This window comes from Delphinus delphis, chromosome 1 (assembly GCF_949987515.2).
Source record: "Delphinus delphis chromosome 1, mDelDel1.2, whole genome shotgun sequence".
Classification (NCBI taxonomy): Eukaryota; Metazoa; Chordata; class Mammalia; order Artiodactyla; family Delphinidae; genus Delphinus; species Delphinus delphis.
This window is the reverse complement of record NC_082683.1, coordinates 180,414,345-180,436,777: the sequence shown is the minus strand read 5'-3', so window position 1 is coordinate 180,436,777 and position 22,433 is coordinate 180,414,345. Positions and strand designations below refer to the sequence as shown.

The 22,433-nt window shown below is 38.8% G+C and overlaps 1 protein-coding gene across 1 annotated transcript; it reads left to right on the top strand.

Annotated features, from left to right (window-relative positions):
* Positions 1-356: 356 nt before the first annotated feature.
* Positions 357-22,102, top strand: ATP6V1G3 (ATPase H+ transporting V1 subunit G3). The gene is made up of 3 exons (XM_060011255.1): positions 357-438; positions 14,215-14,315; positions 21,929-22,102. The coding sequence occupies exons 1-3, from the start codon at positions 357-359 to the stop codon at positions 22,100-22,102; spliced, it is 357 nt and encodes a 118-aa protein (XP_059867238.1).
* Positions 22,103-22,433: the final 331 nt, after the last annotated feature.

Here is a 22,433-nt window from a genome sequence, read left to right as displayed (position 1 = left end):
TTGAAAGAAAAATTCAGTAAATAAGTCAATATTCCTAGGAGGGATAGGTTCGCTGATCTCCCTAAGGACCTCTTACTCACTCTTTGTAAGTAGATGCAACACCCATTTCACAGAAAAGAGCTAAAGTTGGCAGAAATAAGTTCTCAACTTCCTTGACTTAACTTGTTTTTCTGGATTCCACCTTGGGCTCTCCTTGGAGTCCAGCTATCCTACTCACTCAGGCCATTTTGGAACCAACAGCTGTGCTTAGAACTCACTGTTGACACAACAATTTGATCTATGTGGTGATTTCTCTAAGGATAAATAGATCCATCACTTCCCAGAGTCACAGAAGCCGCCTGGCTGGAGCCGCCGCCATGACCAGCCAGTCTCAAGGGATCCACCAGCTCCTCCAGGCAGAGAAAAGGGCCAAGGACAAGCTCGAGGAGGCTAAGAAGAGTAAGTCTCCATTCTGTCTGATTTGTGAGTTTTGTCACAAAAAGGGACGAGGGGGGGTGCAGTAGGATGAGCACGGATCTCAGGGGCAGGCAGACTCTGGTTAAATCCTGGTTCCATGGGGCTTCCCTGGTGGCGCAGTGGTTGAGAATCTACCTGCTAATGCAGGGGACACGGGTTCAAGCCCTGGTCCGGGAGGATCCCACATGCCACGGAACAACTAGGCCCGTGAGCCACAACTACTGAGCCTGCGCGTCTGGAGCCTGTGCTCCGCAACAAGAGAGGCCACGATAGTGAGAGGCCCGCGCACCGCGATGAAGAGTGGCCCCCGCTCGCCACAACTAGAGAAAGCCCGCGCACAGAAACGAAGACCCAACACAGCAAAAATAAATTAATTAATTAATAAAACTCCTACCCCCAACATCTTCTTAAAAAAAAAAAAAAAATCCTGGTTCCACCACACTCCCTGGTAGACCTTGGCCAGTTCATAGAAGCTACCCAGTTGTCTGTCCCCCATCACTGTAGTGGGGATGGATTTAGCCAGCTCAGATCTTTTGGACAGGCTACCTGCTACGTGAAATGATAATGGACATTGAAGTCAGGGAGACACAGGCTTAAGCTTTGCCTCTGCAAGTTCCTTCACATTGCCCAGCCGCAGTGTCTCAATATTGTGACATGGTTCAGAGATAGACCACTGGGAATTCCCTGGCTGTCCAGTGGTTAGGACTTGGTGCTTTCACTGCCACGGCTGGTTGGGGAACTAAGATCCCACAAGCCATGCAGTGTGGCCAAGAAAAAAACAAAAGAGAGAGATAGACAACTTCCAGATTGAATCTGCTTACTAAGAAGTGAATATAAGCAAGTGACTTAAGCTCTGTAAGCATCAGTTTCTGTGTCTGTAAACTTGTGATCATAACAGTTAATGGCTCATTCTCCTCCCTCTCTGGATAGCTTTTAATTTCTAAGTTTTAAAAATATTTCCATTTTATTCTCATTTTCTAATACTCTTGCTATTTAGCCCTGCATCTACTGACTTAACAGGTAAGATGTTCTCAATAAACCTCAAGCCCCTTCCTGTTCTCCTTGATACTTACAACAACCACATGAATTAGGTATTACTATTATTTCCATTTCACATATCTAGAAACTGAGTCCATAATTTGCCATAATATTTTTTTTAAAATAGAAAATATCATCCAAGCACCATGTTCAAAGCTTATCTTATTTACCCCTCACACAAATCTATTTTGCAAAAAGGGGAAAGTGATGCTTAGAGAAATTCTGCCCCTTTCCCAAGGTCCACAGAGGGTAAATGGTAGAGACTGGATTTGGATGGGGTCTGATCACCCAGCCACGATCTTAACAACTGCATGGTACAAAACGTACATGATTTTTATAATGAATAAACTAAGATCGCAGATCTGCAACCCAAATTCATGTTCCCTGGGCCAAGACCTCTGTTCTTCCCACTGTCCCATTTCCTATCACATGATGACTTAATCTATAGGAAGGTATGTCATTTACCTTCTCCCTAATCACATGCCCTGTCTCTGCAATTAGATTCAAAGCCCTGCGAGATGGGGATCATGTCTTAAAATCGTTGCTTATGTAAGTAGTTGGATGCATGGAGTGATAGGAATCGGGTGATACTGGCAGAAGCTAGTTTCAGTGTATCGCATAAAATGCAGGCACAGGACATTACAATGTGAGAGAGGAAGTCGGGCTGAGGCACTGCTCTGTCCCCTGGGGTTTTCTACCGCAGGCAAAATCATTTTCCTTTCTTAAGATAAATTGATTTCCTGAACACTCAGCAAGGTGGGCACCAACAACAAAAAAGAAAAAGACCCCATGTGGAGGAGCTAGAAGAGAACAGGATGGCGAAAGATAATGAAAAAGAAAACTTTACCTAGTTCTCCATTTCTTTTTCTACAAGAAACCATGCCAAGGATGGCAAAATGGTATGAATGCAGCGTAATTGTACAGGAAACAAAGCAGTCCAGTACCTGCCAGCTGAAACAGTGTAGAAAACTCCCTTATTTTTTATTCAGATTTCTTTACCACATTTAAAATATCCAGAACAGAAAACCAACTTATTTTAAGATGTGATCATTATGTTACCTTTATTTTCCATTATAGAAGAAGTGAAACAATGATAAAGCACATACAGGATCGATGTTATCAATAAACAGCAAGGTCCTACTCTACAGCACAGAGAACTATATTCAGTATCCTATAATAAACCATAATGGAAAAGCATATTTAAAAAAAGAATGTGTGTGTGTGTATATATATATATATATCTGAATCACTTTGCTTATACAGCAGAAATTAACACAGCATTGTAAATCAACTATACTTCAATAAAAAAATAAGTAAACAACAAATGAGAAACCAAAAAAAGAAAAAAAAAGAATCACTATTATTATAGGATCCAAATGATTTTTACCAACTACTTCTCCTTTTTCAACATCATTAGAGAAGTACTGTAAATCATACAAGTTTTTTGAAAGTGGGAACCAGTCAGAACAGTCTAAGCTCCGATTTCATAATAAAGATAAAAGCCAAACTTCTTTTCCTTTCCTCAAGTATGTATGCTGTCCTTGGGCAATCTTTCCTCAGAAGTCAGTACTAGAAAATCCATACTGTATTATTCGTATACAAAATGTTCATTTTGTTTGCCGGTCACTGAAAGTACTTGTGTACTTTTCTTTTTCTTCGTCTTTGTTCTTAAATATTCAAGCAAATATCAATCAGTAATAGTAAATACCCAGACCTTAAAAACATTTTGGAAAATATGTTTCCAAATGTTATTTCAACCAATAACCTCTGCACTCAATTTTACAGAGAATGTCTCTCCTCTGCCTCAAACAGCTTTGAGAAGCATTTTCACTGGATAGAAGCTGTTTTCTTGCCCAGCTGTAACTGGGCATCATACTCACTTCTTAAGCACGCTAAGGCAACATAAAATAATACCTTTGCTACCTGCTATTTTGTAGCTTCTCTCATATTTCACTATGTTTTATTTCATTCATTTATTTAACTCAATAAGTACTTATCGGGCACCCACCATTTCCAAGCCACTCTAATACATATGCTGATGAGTAGACCTAGACCTTTCCTTAAAGAATTCCCCAGTGACGTAAATATGTAAATGACATGAGAGGTACAGATAGCCATCATTTTTATAAACCCATATGTTTCACTTTATCTTTTTCCATAAAGAGATTTATTTGAAAATCTGACATAACCAAGGCAGAATAGAGATTCAGAATGAGAACCAACAGATCACAATAGTGAACACCATTGTAGAAGGTCTAGAATCACCATCTCTTTCTTAAATCCATTTATTGGAAAGTCCCTCAGAAACTTACACATAGAGTCTCTGCTAGAAAGAGACTTGGGAATATTCATTTTAAACGGGAGAAAGAGAGGGAGGGAGAGAGAGAGAAAACACAGCAACTTACATGTTAATCCTTTTAGAAAAATATAAGATTAATAAGGTGGACATGTTTAATATTATGTTGCAAAAATATTGATTTATTCCATTAAGCAGGCTGCCTCAGATCCCGGTGAAGCTGTTACATAATCCAGTAGATGGTATAAATAAATGTTAAAAAAATAAAGGTTTTGCCTAAAGGGGTACAGATTAGGGGTTGGAGGCCCCGTTGTATAAGGATCACAGGTCTCCACTTACCAGCTGCTGAGACAGATGAGTTTGTTTTTTGTTTTGTTTTGAAGGAGCGGGAGTGCGGAGTTGGGGGTGAGTGAACAGACTTAAAAAGTGAGGCAACAAAATAGAAAAAACATTGGCTTTTTCTTAGGTTTCTTTTGCAAGTTACTGAGGATTTCTGAGTTTCAATTTTTTCTTTTCTAAAATATATAAATATCTTTTATATTTTTTAAAATATAAAAATATATAAGAATAAAATATATATAATATTTATATTATGTTTATAATATTAAATATAAATATAATATTTTATATAAATATTTAATACGTATATGGCCAAATATTTTTAAGGATCAGAAAATGATGCCTAAGGCAGTAGGGTACAAACTAACTAGTTATTGTTGTTTTTAACTTATACTATATATATTGTATATTACTATAAGTAATAACAATAGAAGAATGAAATAGAAGAATAGAATACACAGTCTAATTTCATTCTTTTTTACAACTGCTGCAGCTTCTGGGTCATTTTTTCTTGTAATGGGGGAGACTGGGTCTGCTTCTAGATGTTTGCCTCTATTCACTGATTATGGATTCCATTGTATTTTTTAGTTAAGATCCTTACCTACATTTCATTTGAAGAACTCAGATATTTGCCTCTATTCACCGATTATGCATTCCTTTGTATTTATTAGTTAAGACCTTCACCTAAATTTTTATTTGAGACACTGTTTGGTTGAATTCAGATGGAATCACAGTAGGTTGACACTATTTTAAATAATCTTACTTGAAGTTAATACCTTTTGCCTAAAAGTTGTTCATCAATCAAAGCATCAAAGTGGGTGTGTTGGCCGAAGACAAACTAAATACATTTTTGCAACAGAACTGGGACCTATCCTGGAGCCCAGGTTTGGGGAATTGAACTGCATCTTTGATCAGAATTAGAATAGAAATTCAAGGTACCATTATCAACAGGAGGAATAAGGGCTTGTGTTTCTTTGGAATATGATTTTTTACTTTAAGTTATGACCTTTTATGAGAGCAGTATTTATTTCACTTATACCACTGCAATCTTGGAAAGGGACACACCCGCAGGGGTTGCAGCCAGACAGTGTGGGCTGAGCCTCCAACTGGCTGGGTGGCACTGGGCAGGTCGTCTCTTAGGATCCTGATGCCTTGACCTCCTTAGCCTCAAATTGGAGGAACAGTATCTACCTCGTGGAGTTGATGTCATAATCAACTGAGCGAATGCTTATAAAGGACTTAAAACACCCGTTGGTACCCAGAAGGGGCTGCACGAGAATTAGCTATGCGTATTCTTCCGCTACTGAATAACGAGGATTCTGAGTTCAGCTGAGTTCCCCTGACCTCCTCAGCATCTTTGATGAAGTCCCCATTGAATTATACTTTAGTGCAAAATAAATAATTGAAATATTTCTACTTCTTACTTAGATAACACATCAGGGAATACAATAGTGCAGATCTGTCTGGCTCTCTAGGAGGTCTACCAACAATAGTTTTGTAAATCAGCATTTGTAATTGTTTGTTTCCCGGTGTACAGATATTCCAAGTTTATTTAAACAAGCACCTTGATTTCATCAATTTTCACTATGCAAGTGTGTGTTCTGATTCATGAAGATACGCCTTCTACTGAACGAATAAAATAAAAATTGTTACAGTAAAAATTCATGGCCCTGTTTTGTATGTTTTGTAGGCTTGTAAATGCTTCTTTTTTCTTTATAGCCCACAGACTAATGGGGTATTTGTAGGTATATTGGACTTTCATTTCTTTGAGTGGGTCATGTTCAAATAATAACCACACGACATTTTCATCTCTTAATAACATTTGGTTATATTTTTTTTAACAAGGAAAGAACAAGTAAAAGAAAAAGCAAAGTAATTACAAGGAGGTAGAGTAATGAAAGGAGAGATGAGGATAGGCACCAAAAGAGAGGAGCTTCTTTGTTTCCTTGGCAAATTCACTTTTTCCATTGTTTGTAATAGGTGAACCAAATAAAAGCATTCTTCAAACCAGGTTGGTTATATCATAATATTAACAACCCCCCAGAGCCAAGAAAGCTTTTTCCTTTTTTTTTTTTCTATGTGGTAGAGCAGAATAAAAATGTTATCAGCAACAGATAGAAATCTCCAAGCATTCCTCAAGTGCACTTTGTGTTTATACCGAATCAAGGTGACCTCTGCTCCGTTTATGCTTTCTTGTTTTCACTTGTATACCTACTGTTTGTACCACACTCAAGTATCTGACTTGGTTTCCAAAGCTCGACTAACATTGTTGCTCTGATTCTCTAAGCCACTCTATTATCTTCCTCGGGCCACTGTAACCAATCACCACACACAGGGTGGCTTACGACATCAGAAATGTATTAACCTCCAGCTCTGGTGGCCAGAAGTCCAGACACAAGGTGCTGGCGGGGCTGCTTCCTCCTGGAGACCCTCAGGGAGAATCTGTCCCGTGCCTCTCTCCTAACCTCTGCCGATCGCCGGCAATCCTTGGCTTTCCTTGGCTTGGAGCTTCATCCTTCTAATCTCTGCCTCTGTAATCACAAGGTCTTCTTCCCTGTGTGTCTACTCTGTGCCCCTATGCTTCTGTCTCCAGATCTGCCTCTCCTTAGAAGGGCACCAGTCATCAGATGTAGGGCCCATCTCAATCCAGCATGACCTCATTTTTTTGTTTGTTTGTTTTGTTTTGTTTTGTTTTTTTTGCAGTACACGGGCCTCTCACTGTTGTGGCCTCTCCCGTTGTGGAGCACAGGCTCTGGACGTGCAGGCTCAGTGGCCATGGCTCACGGGCCTAGCCGCTCCTCAGCATGTGGGATCTTCCCGGACCGGGGCACGAACCCGTGTCCCCTGCATCGGCAGGTGGACTCTCAACCACTGCACCACCAGGGAAGCCCTAGCATGACCTCATTTTAACTTGATTACATCTGCGAAGACCTTCTTTCCAAGTAAGGTCACATTCACAGGTACCAGATGTAAGCATATTTTGAAGGACACAATCCAACACCCTCTAATTGTCAGATTCACTTGGCTGTCCTGAGTCCTTACCTTCTTAGTCTGTTTTTGTTAGTGAAAACGTCTCAAAGAAGTTGCCTGTATTGCCTGTGTCTGCATTTTTTTAAACTCCATTTTCTCCTGAACCCATTCTAATCAGATGTTTGTCCCTCCAACTCCACCAAAGCCCCCCTTGTCAAGACCAGCAAAGTTGCTAAATCCAATTAATTAACTATCTCAGTCCCAACTGAATTCCTCTTTCATCTCTGAAACTCTTCCCTCACTGGACTATGCAGCCCTGCTCTCATGCTTGGCTTTCTCTCATCTTCCCAATCTCTACGGTTGGGGGCCCAGGTGGGACTTGCTCTCTTCTGTATCCACAGATACTTCCTAAGTGATTACATCTAATTCCATGACTTTAAATCCTGGCTCCAGGTTGATGATTCCCAAAATTAATATTTCCAGCCTGAATTGCTTCCCTGATCTCCAAATTTATATAAACATCAGCCTTCTCCCCACACCACTAGATGTTTAATGGCCATCTCAATTAAACTGCTTTCTTGATTCTGCCCCAAAATAAAATGATGGAGCCGGCATTGACTCATCTATCTCTGTTTCTCCATCAACTCTGTCTTCAAAGTATATAGAACTTCTTGTCAATTCCACTGCTGCTTTACTATTTCTAATCATCATTAACACTTGTCTGACCTATTGCAATAGATTTCAAATCGATCTTCCTGCTTCTCCCTAGCCCTTACAATCTATTTTCACCACACTAGCCAAATAAATCCTTTCTTGTATTATTTTTTTTCTTTTTTCTTTTCTGGTCACTATGCGCAGCATGTGAGATCTTAGTTCCCTGACCGGGGATCGAACCTGTGCCCCCTGCATTGGAAGCTTAGAGTCTTAACCATTGGACCACCAGGGAAGTCCCAAGAAATCCTTTTAAACCAGAAGTAGTACAATGCCACATTGCGGCTAAAAACCCTTCATGGAGTTAGCACCTCAGGGATCCCAGTCTTTTATCAACCCCAAGAGGTCTCCGTGACCTGGTCCCACTGCTGCCTCTCTGATATCATTTCCTAACATTCAACCATTCTGCTCTCTTTGACCTGTGACCCAGCCAGGCGGATGCTTTTACTATTCCTTAAACCGGTCAAATACCCTTCCCCCTCAGGATCTTTGCTGTTCCCTCTGCCTGGAATGCTCTTCCCTTTCAGGCATTTGCATGGCTAGTTGTTTCATTCCTTGAAGTTTCTGCTCATATACCCCGTCCTCTGAAAGGCTTGCCCTATCTGTGTCAGCACCCACTGCTGTCTCTCTGTCCCTTAGGCGCCTTGATTCCCCTGCACAGTGTTCATCATCCCTGCCGTATCATATCCTTACTACCTGTTTCCTATCTCTGCTTCCCCCTCTTACATTCAGAGCTCCATGAGAGCAGAAATTTTGTCTGTTGTGGTTTTCACTGCTGTATCAACAGACCTAGAAGAGTGGGGGACATAGTAGATAGACAGGAGTATTGGTTGGTTAGATGTCTCTTATTTCCACTCCATGGAATGTGTGTTAGCCACCTCCTCCTTGCACAATTCTGTCCTCTCTCTTGGTTTCCCCTACTTCTCTGATGACTACTCTCAGATCCTCCTGAGGTTCCTCTTCCTTTCCTCATCCCCCAATGTTGGTGATCCCTAGGTTGAGACCTTAGCCCTCTTTTCTTCTCATTCCACACCCCCCCCCACCCCGTCCCCTGGCGTTGATTTCAGTGCAAACCTGCTGCTAGGACTAGTACACGCACAAACTCAGATGACTAACAAGCAAATCTCTGTCTCCATTTTAGACCTTTCTCCTGAATTCCAAAGATGTCTGTCCAGCCGCCCTCTGGATATACCCACGTAGGTGTCCTCAGGGAAGCCTACAGAGGCTTCTTTTTTGGTGACATCCTAGGGACCTTTCCTCCAGCTCATGCTTTACTCGCTGCCTTCCTTCTTAGCAAAAGGGTCCCAGGAATTGGAATCTGTTTTCCTAACAATGATTAGAAATTGTTGCATATTCTTACAATCACTTCATATACGATTTTAAAAATCCTTCCAATGACTCTTTGCAGTAGATTCTTAAATCTGTTTTATAGATGAGAATACTCAGGTTCAGAAACTCTAAATAACTGGCTTAAGGTTACAAAGCTTCTAACATCTTATTGTATCAGTGCCTACTATATCATTCTGATTTCCTTCGGAAATGATCAATGTCATCTTGTCTTCCCACCAGAACACGTTCCAGAACCAGTTTAGCCATACAACCAACAGAGTGTCTCAAGGACCCATCAGCATCTTGGGACAGTCCCTTGGCCTCCTCTAGCCAAGAAACCAGGCAGGATGCAGCTGTGGGCCTTGCCCTCTGTCCCCACATAGAGTTCAAGTGTAACCTGCCCAATTTCTTAGTCCTTTCCCCACAAATCACCTAAAAATCAATCCAATCATCTTTCGCTCCTACTTTTCCTCCCACAAAACATCCTATGGAATAGATCCCAATAATGGCTTGTTGAATGTAGGACATTTCTGTGTAACAAACCAAATGTCTAAAAATGAGTGACTTCAGAGATGGAGAACAGACTTGTGGTTGCCAAGGGGGAGGAGGGTTGGGGGAAGGATGGATTTGGAGTTTGGGATTAGCAGATGCAAACTATCATATAGAGGATGGATAAACCACAAGGTCCTACTGTATAGCAAGGGGAACTGTATTCAGTATCCTGTGATAAACCATAATGAAAAAGAATATGAAAAAAGGAATGTATCTATATGTATAACTGAATCATTTTGCTCTACAGCCGAAATTAACACAACATTGTAAATCAGCTATACTTCAATAAAATAAATTTAATAAAATAAGGGAATTCCCTGGTAGTCCAATTTTCCCAAAAATATCTCAGAAAAGATGGTCTTGTATTTTTTCTAATCTCAAAAGTAGACAATTCATTCCCATTTCTGTCCTGGCTAAGTCTATTCAGCTTAACGTTTCCTCCTCAAAAGTCTTCCCTGACCTTCCCTAGCAGCCTTTTCTGAGCCCCTTACTCTACATGTGTGGGTCTGTTTGTATTTTTCACTTCCTCTGTTACCAGAAGATGCAACATGACTCTTGGGATGAAGGGGAAGCACAGGCTCTAGAATTTTCATAGTAGAAGTTTCCATAAATGTTGTCATCTTTAACTGTCACAAAACAAATAGAACCAAGATTTCTGTTTCATTGCTTTCACAGTTGATTTTGTGTATCCTTCACAATTTTATGCATTTTCTAATTTTCCTCTTGGACGTTGAAGCAGCATGTACATGTTTCCAAAATACACCATATTGGGACTTCTCTGGCTGTCCAATGGTTAAGACTCTGCACTCCCAATGCAAGGGGTGAGGGTTGGATCCCTGATTGGTTAGGGAACTAAGACCCTGCATGCCTGGCATTGCAGCCAAAAAACAAAAATACACCATATGTACCTCAGCTAGAGGCAAGGACCATATCATATATTTTTCTGGCTCTAGCCCTGTGCATAATAAGTAGTATTAAGTGTAGTAATAAGTGTAATAAGTAATAAGTAGTAATAAGTGTTCAATAAATATTGAATGAATAATGGATGAATAAATGAAAACCATCCTTTCCTGCACCACCCTGAAGCACCTGATTTAGCAGTATTTAAAATCGTGACGTGTGAGATTACCACATTCTCTAAAACAAAAGTTAGAGCATTCAGCCTAATAAGCCTGTGTGATCTTGGAGGAAATTTGGGACAAAAATTTGACTGTTGTATTTAAAATCTGTCATAGGGTCGCCCTTGTGTTTGATAGAGAAAGTATTGAGAAATAAGAAAATGAACCCCTTTTGGTTCACAGCAGCCATGCTTTTAATGCTTAAGAAGAAAGAGGTGTAATTTTTTATGCTGTTTTTTTTTTAATTTTTATTTTATATTGGAGGATAGTTGATTAACAGTGATGTGTTAGTTACAGGTGTACAGCAGAGTGATTGAGTTATGCATATACATATATCCATTCTTTTTCAAATTCTTTTCCCATTTAGGTTATTACAGAGTATTGAGCAGAGTGCCCTGTGCTATACAGTAGGTCCTTGTTGGTTATCTATTTAAAATATAGCAGTGTGTACATGCCAATCTCAAACTCCCAATCTATCCCTGGACACCCCAACACATTGCCCCTGGTAACCATAAGTTCATTCTCTAAGACTGTGTTTCTGTTTTGTAAATAAGTTCATTTGCATCCTTTTTTTTTAGATTCCGCATGTAAGCAATATCAAATAGTATCTGTCTTTCTGAAAGAGGTGTAATTTAAAAATTTGGAAATCTCCCGCAGAGACAGAGAAGCCAGCTAGAGGTTAATACAAGTGGATGTGATGCATGCATTTTGCTTCACCTCCAGCGAGACAGTCAGCGTGAGGCTCTAGTTTCTTGCCCTGGATGAAATCAGGTGGAAGATATGCAAGCTCTCACAGGCGGCAGCTGCCCAGTCCTTCCAGAAAATTGCTGTGCTAGCAGCGACTTCCCTGTGGCTCTCCTCTTTAACTGAATGAGAACCAGCGGGTGACTGGTGCCACGAGGAGGGGCTCAGACACACTCTGAGCTTGTCACTGCACGATGGAGCTAATATGCAGCCTCTTAAGTGGAGTACTGGATTCTTCCCGGCGGCAGGGCACATGGAGATTTTCTTCTTTCTATTATTATTTTTATGTGCTAGAGTCGAGACTTTGAAACCAGTATATTTAACATAATTTGCAATTAAGGTGGAAAGTCAAGATGTTTTATGTGGTTGATTGGATAAAATCATATCCTACAACCCATCATTATGTATCCTAGAACCCATTATAACTAAGAAAATGTTAAAAATCTTAAACATATTTTTGTCCTAATGTGAATGATAAGCCGTGATAAGAAAGCAGGCTGGGGATCCAGCAACAGTTTTCCTTGCCAACATATCTAATTGTTCTGCAGATAGCATGTGTTTGGTTGCCACAAAATGGTTAGAACTATAGAGAATAAAGAAATCTGTATATGCAAAATGGTAAGGAGCATTAATTAAGTAGGAAAAAGGTAAGCATTGCTGTGAATGTTCCATTAAGCCTCAAGCATCAGAAGACCATTAATTTATATGAGACCTTGGATTTTACAGAGAGTGTAGACAGATTCTGTTCTGAATGAGGTCAGCGCAGTCCCATTCAAGGGTAATACATATTCAAAGAGACACATCTCAATTTATAACTCAGCGACTCTCTTTATCCCATCTATATACAGTGACTAGCAAAGCAACTCATACGCAGCAGGGAGAGAAATTTAGACACCATCTACACTCAAATACAACAAAGGTACAGAAAGACGAAACCATGTAAAAGCCTGTATCTAGATTGACACATAGATAAAAGTTTAAGATTTTTTTAATGCTACTTAAAGAGAACACATTTATTTATTTATTTATTCATTCACTATTTTTATTGAAGTATAGTTGATTTACAATGTTGTGTTAGTTTCAGGTGTACAGCAAAGTGATTCCGTTATATATATATATATATATATATATATATATATATATATATCTGTGTATATATATATATCTCTGTATATATATATATATATATCTGTATATATATATATATTCTTTTTCAGATTATTTTCCCTTCCAGGTTATTACAAAATATTCAATATAGTTTCCCATGCTATATAGTCCTTGCTGGTTATCTATTTTATCTAATTTACGTTTATATATAGTACTGTGTATATGTTAATCTCAAACTCCTAATTTATCCCTCTTCCCCCCTTTCCCCTTTGGTAACCATAAGTTTGTTTCCTATGTCTGAAAATACACTTATTTAGTTCAAAGTCTACACCATATAACAAACCCTTGACAACGATTAAAAACAAAAGCTTGAGACCTTATCAGAGAGAAGAAACTATGTTAAATGGGCAAAAGAATAAAGGCATTTAACTAAAATAAAGAGACGATAGATTCTGAGACAAATTAATTTTAATACAGTTGAGAATTTCTTTAAAGTTTTAATGATCACAAAGCATTAGTATCTGAAGGTGGAGGGTGGTGAGTGCCTGGCAGCGATGACTATTACTCTATAACCCCCCAAACTTACTCTGGTTGTCAAAAAACGTCATGCGCTCACCTAATGATCTCCACAGCTTTGTGTTTGTCTGAAACTTTCATCTGCGTTGCTGTCTGCTGGCTTAAGGCTTACACCTTTGCTCTTAATAAAAGAAAAGAGAGCTACTTAACTAAATCTCATAACCATTAAAAACGGTTGGTTTTACAATCACTTCAAGTCCCCCTCGGAGAAAGCTACTACAAAAAGTATCTACTTTCATGTGCTCTGGGGCTTAATCAGACTTTCTAGAGTCAACAAATGGCTAGGAAAAAACCCAATAAAATGCTTTAAAAAATTGTTAGTTGGTTTGATAGAGTCTGAGCTGCATGTTTGTGCATTTGGAGATCTGCCAGTATTCAATAGAATCCAGTTGGTATGGACTGAAGGATTCCTGGCAGCAAATCAGGACAGAAAGTCTGACCAAATAATGTCTTTCTGACTCAGTGACAGCTAAAATCTGTTCTCTGGCTGGTACTGCTGTGAGTAAATGGGCAGATATTTTATTGAAACATGGAGGTGTGAAAGAATGTTGTCATTTCCATGTTCTAAAGAATCCAATTGAAAAAACCAGGAATTTTTCAATATCTATCATTTTTTAATGCAGGATGTCATTCTAGAAAAAAAAAAAGCGTCAAAAAATAATGTAAGAGGGCTTCCCTGGTGGCGCAGTGGTTGAGAGTCTGCCTGCCGATGCAGCGGACATGGGTTCGTGCCCCGGTCGGGGAAGATCCCACATGCCGCGGAGCGGCTGGGCCCGTGAGCCATGGCCGCTGAGCCTGCGCGTCCGGAGCCTGTGCTCCGCAACGGGAGAGGCCACAACAGTGAGAGGCCCGCGTACCGCAAAAATAATAATAATAGTAATAATGTAAGACCTCACCCATATTTTTAAAAATCAAGTTGTAAATTCCAGATGGGTTGAAAAGAAATAGTGCTCCTTCTATGCCACTGTTAATTTTCAGGAAAAGCCAAGCGTTTGCGTCAAGCCAAGGAGGAAGCAATGGCAGAAATTGACCAGTACAGAATGCAGAGAGATCAGGAATTTCGACAGAAACACGCTAAGGTAAGTAAGAAAGTCAGCACTGATTTTTTGCAGCATAGACTATAAGGTATGAATATTCATTAATAATGATATTAATCCTCATAAGGTGTCATGCACACTACCAGGAGAGAAAAATACCCTGGATGGAGCGAATATAGTTCAACCGAGGCTGAATAACAAGCAAAATCTTAAACGTTACAGAATTACTGATTTTACATTTTCACTTCCAAGGCGTTTTGATTTGTCATAGAAAGTGTCAGTCTATAGTTATTGTCTAACACATTGTAGATTAAAAATCGTATTCTCAAATATACAAGTGGATGGAATTGGTTAAAGTATTATTCCTACGACAGATTCTTTTTTTTAATTAATTAATGTATTTATTCATTTATTTTTGGCTGCGTTGGGTCTTCGTTGCTGCACGTGGGCTTTCTCTAGTTGCGGCGAGCGGGAGCTACTCTTCACTGTGGTGCGCAGGCTTCACATTGTGGTGGCTTCTCTTGTTGCGGAGCACGGGCTCTAGGCGCGTGGGCTTCAGTAGTTGTGGTCTGCCAATGCAGGGGGCACCGGTTGGAGTCCTGCTCTGGGAAGATCCCACATGCTGCGGAGCAACTAAGCCCGTGCTCCACAACTACTGAGCCTGCACTCTAGAGCCCCCGAGCCACAATTACAACAGATAATTGACTAACACATTTTAAAAAGAAAGAAACATCAGAGAACATTTTGGTTGCTGTTGTCTGTTAACGTTTACTAATAGAATCAATAAAAAGTGTTGTACAATGTTCTACAATGAACTTGTTAGGCCAAATTTCCTTTGGTGGATTCAAGATTTAGGAATGACCCAAGTACATGTTGTTATCTATTGCTGAAAAGTCTTCTGGTATTTCCTTATGATTTCCTTTTCAACAGGCTGGCTTCATTCAACAAATCTTTTAGGAAAATATAAAGAAATGCTTTTTCCTACACTAGCACTTAAAAAAATATCTACAGTTTACAGTAAAAAAGATATATAAGCAGCGAGAGAGAGGCATGGACATATATACACTACCAAACGTAAGGTAGATAGCTAGTGGGAAGCAGCCGCATAGCACAGGGAGATCAGCTCGGTGCTTTGTGATTGCCTGGAGGGGTGGGATAGGGAGGGTGGGAGGGAGGAAGGGAGACGCAAGAGGGAAGAGATATGGGAACATATGTATATGTATAACTGATTCACTTTGTTATAAAGCAGAAACTAACACACCATTGTAAAGCAATTATACTCCAATAAAGATGTGTATATATATATATATATATATATATATATATAAGCGCATGAATTTTTCAGAGCTGATTGCAATATGGCTTAAATTCCATGTGCCATAACTAAAGTTTATATATTTTCTTTTTGCCTCAGCAAAAATACAAATAAAGCTCTGTGCAGAAGCCTGACATTGCAAGATGAACTACAAGCAGTTTGTAAATCTTTCTGTTTACAGCTTTGATTTTAGTGGCAGTAGGTGCGGAGCCCAGGTGGGATCGGGTAAATTGGATTACACGGTAGGAAAAACTTTTCCAATGGGCTGTTTCTTAAAATAAAAAGTCATTTCTAGAACAAAGTGGACCACTCAGCGAAAATAAATTCTTCTTATCGATATTTGGAAAAAGGAATCGTAAAGTCCCAAGTCCACACATGAATATATGCCCTCTATGATTGGCCCTTAGCTATCTCTCTAAACTGTCAGCTCTGAAAATGTCATGCACTTACCTGTTACTCTGAACCGCAGATATTTTTTAAATGTTAGGGTAGGAAACAGCATTGCTTTATATTTTCATGAAAGATTTATGGAATGAAGCCAGCTAATTGAAAAGGAAATCATCAGGAAATACCAGAAGACTTTTCAGCAATAGACAACAATATCTACTTTGGTCATTTGTAACATTTTTTTACTACTTTTGTCCCTACTTGTTCTGTTCTCACCATATGTCTCCCTGTTTTACCCCAGAAGAAATAAACAGGCTGCTGCCACAGGGCCTTTGCCTATGCTCCATCCATTCCAAGGATCTTCTTTTACACACATTCATCTCTCCTTGATCTCTGTTTAGTTGTTAGCTCTTCTTCCTGATCACCTTATCTAAAATTGTGTCTCTCATAAAAAAAGAAAGTAAGTACCCATTGTACTCATAGCATTTATCACTACTGGATATATTATATATTTACATATTTTGCTTATTGTTTATCTTTCCTGCTGGACTATAAGCACCAAAATGCAGGTTCTTTGTTTTGTTCTCTGTTGCTTTCCTTGACATTGGTATGGAGTCTGCTCCACAGTCAGTATCCAATAAGTATCCAGTAAGAGTGAATAACTAAACATCCCTTCCATGCCTTTATCTTTCCTACTGAGTTCTGTCATAACCATGCCATATTAGGACCTGAAAAAATAATCATTCTTCACACCAAGCAGCTCTTTTGATCCTGTGTTGGATATTTCTAATATATACATTTTTAAGTAATTACAAAACTGACCATCATTTTAGAAAGTGGCTGGGTTTAATCTCTTGAAATATTATTTCTCCAGAAGAATCTCCTAAAATGTAAAACTGGTTCAGGATATTTGTTCTCTGCGTCAGAGAATAATTAAAATTCCTCATTACTCTCATAATTAGAGCTCTAAGCCAATCTTACAGCTAGTTGATCAAAAGCTTACATAAAACGTTCAGCATGTTTAAGCCTCTGCTACCTCAAGCATATTGTCAACCATGAGCACAGATCTTCTTTCCTGGCGTGACCTCCATATGTCAGACACAGAGCTATTCCAGTTAAAGCTCATCATCATTAACCCAGGGCATGTGGGAGGTCTGGGAGGAGACCCAAGAAACCAGTTTTCTGCCTGCTGTGGGGATTGCTCCTTGATGCTACTTTTTTGGTTGCTTTTTAGCTCTTGTTCATGTCTGGGTTTTTCCAACCCCCCTGACTTGTCAATAGAAGCAAGTATCCCAATGTGGGCTGTATATCAACGAATATTTTTAGAACAAAGATTTACTGATCCCTTGCTTATTTACTTATTCCTTGTTTCACTTTATCCCTTGCTAGAATTTCATACCACTCCTCAATGAAAAAGACCAAACTAAAAATACAGGCAACAGCTTGGGTGACTCTAAAAATGATGCCATGCTGAGTGAGAGAAGGCCGTCATTTATACTGTTTGATTTCATTTATATTGGATACGAAGTATATACTGTGTGATTCCATTTATATGATATTCTCAAAAAGACAAAACTATAGTGATGGAGTTACTGCAGCCATCCTGTAGAACTTTGGAAAAGTCCTACAAAATAACATCTTCTACCGAAGAAGATAAGAAATCTGGACTACTACAGTGGAAAAATGAAATCTACTATTAATGCAAGTAAAAGTTAGATGCACCATTCATGTAAACCAAAGACCTGAGAATGGTTGCCCTGGGCATATTGAAGATTTTTGTCTTTAATCTTTCTTCCTAAATTCATATCATGAAAACATTTTTGTTTCCTTGAAGCAACCACAAATTGAGAACGCAAAACTGTGTGTGGGACCTGAACCTCTGATTGCCCTTAAACTGGAACATGTAAACAACTTAAAAAGAAACTTATTGAATGCTGAAAGATTTCACCAACACCATTGGTCATTAAGCTGTAAAGCTATACACATCAGTCTCAACACTGAAGGTTTGAAAATACACATAGAGAAGTCTTTAAATTGTACCCTTCAACCAAATGTACCATTAGTTGTCACTTAATTATCAACTTCTAATTTATACAGTGTCCCAAATATTCAAGCAGCAGGCTTTGGCCAAGAAGAACAGTAGAACAGGTAATAAGTTCTCTGTAACACCTGGTGATCTGCTCATTCTATTCTGTTCAACAAATATGTATTGAGCATCTACTATGTGCCTGGCAACGTTTGAGGCAGTTATAACTCATCAGTGGACGAGATGACACTTATCCCTCCCCTTGTGGAGCTTACATTCATTCATTTAAACTCCTACATGGCTTAAAGTAGCACTGTCTTCAGATACGAATGCAATTCTTCCCAAGGAAGACCATTTAAAGTGGTGTATGGTGAGTCACGCTATCGTACCATCTAGGAAACAGTGCAGAAACTCAAATTATTGCAGGTCAGATAAACTCAGAAATAATGTCATATAATTATGCAGGATGAGACATAGGAGTATGGGTTGTTGACAAGGGTATTCCAATGTTTCTGAAAGTTTAAGATGGATTATACAAATTTTAAAGTACAAGCAACACAGTGAGAAATCATAATAATCATTACTAACATTTACTGATTATTTGCTCAGTGCTAAGCTTCTGTGCTAAACACCGTCTTCATAATAAATATCTTCAGAAAATTATCATGTTGCCTTAACAAATCACCTTAAGAATATAACTAATACTAGTGGCTGTCATCTGCCGCCCTAGACCTGCACTGCCAAAAATGATGGTAATTCTCATGTAGCTACCAAGCACTTGAAATGTAGCTAGTCCAAATTAAGACATTCTATAAAGGTAAAATACATACCAGACTACAAAGACTTAGTATGACAAACAATAATGCAATAATATTACACTGTATATTAAAAGAGTAGTATGATTATATTGGGTTAAATAAAAATATTATTCAAGTTAATTTTACCAATTTTTTTAAATACAACTCTAGAAAATTTAAAATTACTTACATGGCTCACTTTGGGGCTATTGCATTTCTGTTGGACAGCACCACTTTGCATTCATGAATCCGGCTGAATTTTTAAAACGATCGCATCAAATGGGTGATGTTATCCCCATTTAAAAAATAAAGAGCCTAAGGTTGAGAGAGTAGCATTGACATATATACACTACCATGTGTAAAACAAATCGGTAGTGGGAAGCTCTTGTATAGCACAGGGAGCTCAGCTCGGGGCTCTGTGATGACCTAGATGGCTGGGATGGGGGTGGTGGGAGGGAGGTTTAAGAGGGAGAGGATATATGTATACCTATAGCTGATTCATTTTGTGGTACAGCGGAAACTAACACATCATTGTTAAGCAAATACACTCCAATAAAAATAAAGAGCCTAAGGTTGAGATGAACTTTTCCAAAGTCCTTTAGGACAGTTGCAATAACTTAGCCTAATAATAACTATTTTTAACACTACTCCAAAGAAAAGTAGATAATAGTTTCATAACTGTGTGTCTTTTAAATTTTTCACCACTTAAGACATTGAATTTAGAAACAATAATTTTTTTTTTTGAGTTTGGTAGACTCTGTCAAACTCAAAAAAAAAATCCAATATTGGATTTAGAGGAAAAATTTTATTCTGGTAGAACTAATTTTGGTAAGTAGTTCTCTTCTATTTTTCAGTATCTTCATAGCAAAGGAAATTTCGTCCGCATGTCTGTGCTTCTTGTATACTCACTTATCAAAATGTTATTTTATAAAAGTTATTTGATGTCTTAGAAGCTATATCACCCCAAAATGACTTTCTTTGAACTAGGAGGCCCCAATTGCCTGGACTATAAACAGAAAAGAACTTGAACCTGATCACCTCAATTGCATTTGATTTCAAGTTTGGGACCCAGAAAGATCATGTGGATTCTAGAATTTAGAATAGCCTTCTTTACCTTGAAGTAAAAAAATCAACCATTAGTGAGGTCTCTTGGACTAAATTAAATGCATACTTTCCATAAACGCTCATGGAAGAGAAAAACCAGCTGTGTTGCCTTCACAATGTCCTGTTCAAGAAAGGCTGAGTTTACAAAGGAGATAAAATTAGGAGTTGTCTGCTTGCTTTAGCAAAGGATAACCTTACAAAGGGTTTCTTTGCAGAATCCCTTTAAACTGGTAACTCCCCTGGTAAAATTATATTTCAGTCATATCATTACTCGACAGAGAGGCTAAGAGATAGAGGAGGTACTGGGAAATACTGGGAATCACTGCCCATGAAAGACCAATCAGAAAGATAAGTTAAACAGAAGTCTAAAATTACAATGGAACTAGATGGACGAGTACAGATCTTCCTCAGCTTATGGTGGGGTTACCTCCTGATAAACCCATGGTAGGTTGAAACTATCAAAGTCGAAAATGCATTGAATACACCTAATCTACCCATATCATAGCTTAGCCCAGCCTGCCTTAAATGTGATTGGAACACTGTCATTAGCCTACAGTTAGGCAAAGTCATCTAACACAGCTGATCTTGTAATAAAGTGTTGAATATCTCATGTAATTGATTGAATACAGTACCGAAAGTGAAAAACCAAATGGTTGTTTGGGTACAGAATGGGTGTGAGTATAAGGGTTGTTGACCCTTGAGATCACTGGGCCCACTGGGAACTGTGGCCTCCACTGCTCAGCAACACAAGAGAGTATCGTATAGAATATCACTAGCCCTGGAAAAGATCAAAATTCAAAGTACAGTTTCTACTGAATTTGTATCACTTTCACACCATCAAAAAATTGTAACTCGAGCCATAAAAATTAGGGACCAAATGTCTGTATATCCCAATTTATACCAAAATTTTCAAGATTATATCTAATACCTAAAAAAAGGTACACCTGTGCATGTGAAAGTATTTTATTGAACATACTGTGGCTGTATCTTTCTAAAAAAAAAAAAAAGGGCTTCCCTGGTGGCGCAGTGGTTGAGAGTCCGCCTGCCGATGCAGGGAACATGGGTTCGTGCCCCGGTCCGGGAAGATCCCACATGCCGCAGAGCGGATGGGCCCATGAGCCATGGCCGCTGAACCTGCGCATCCGGAGCCTGTGCTCCGCAGCGGGAGAGGCCACAACAGTGAGAGACCCGCGTACAGAAAAAAAAAAAAAGATTTAATGAGTTCAGATAATGTATTTTAAAAATTGACAAACCAGGTATTTGCTCTTTAAAGACCAGCAAAATGGGTTTAATGATGTCTTTCAACTTTATTTTCCAGACTTTTAATACAGAAAGTAAGCAATAGGTAAGATACAGGAATTCAATGGAAACTATTATAAATATCAATACATGAAAAAATTTCTGAGCATGGTATAATGACTGTGAACTTGCATTCAATTTGTACTGTGTGAAGGTCAATTTAGAAGTAGAAGTCACCTGTTGTGGCCAGCTTCCTTTTTTTTTCAATAGTTGATTTACAATATAGTTTCAGGTGCACAGCATAGTGATTCAGGTTTGACTTTTTTTGCAGATAATATTCTTTTAGAAAAGTGTATCCATCCCACTCATAATACTGGTGATCTTACCCATTCTCTGAAAAATTCTGGAAAAATAATGCATAATGTAAATGACAAACAAGCCAAAATGAATTTAACTTACAAAACAATTAATTTTTTTAATAGATCTTTATTGGAGTATAATTGCTTCACAATACTGTGTTAGTTTCTGTTGTACACCAAAGTGAATCAGCCATATGCATACATATGTCCCCATATCCCCTCCCTCTTGATCCTCCCTCCCACCCTCCCTATCCCACCCCTCTAGGTGGTCACAAAGCACCGAGCTGATCTCCCTGTGCTATGCTTCTCCTTCCCACCAGCCAACTATTTTACATTCCGTAGTGTATATATGTCGATGCTACTCTTACAAAACAACTAACTTTTAATATGATGTATAATGTCGTGAATTGTCTGTTTTATTTTGGCAGATAATGGGCTCTCAGAGTAACATCTCGGAAGAAATAGAAGCGCAAACGCTAGAGAAGATAAAAGAACTGAATGGAAGCTACAACAAGTCCATGGAAAGTGTGATCAACCAGCTTTTGAGCATCGTCTGTGACATGAAACCAGAAATCCACGCAAACTACAGAATTGCCAACTAAATGTGCACCCCCTTGTTCAATAAACGGTGTCTGCATGCCCCCTGGTTGCTTATGGGTTCATGTTTATATTAAGAGATTTGAACTGTACATCTTATATTTACTAGACATCTACAGATTATAATGTGACATAATTCATACATGAATACTGAATTTAAAAGCAAACCAACAAAAAAGTTGTTACAGCTTTCCTGGTAATAGCTATGACCTTGTCTTTTAAGTCGGAGTAAGTCAGGAATGCAGGGCAACATATTTTTTGACACTTGAAGAAAAAAATGGACTTGACCATTTTTTAGTGGGTGTAGGTTTTTTTTTTTTAACTTCCTCTCCTTTT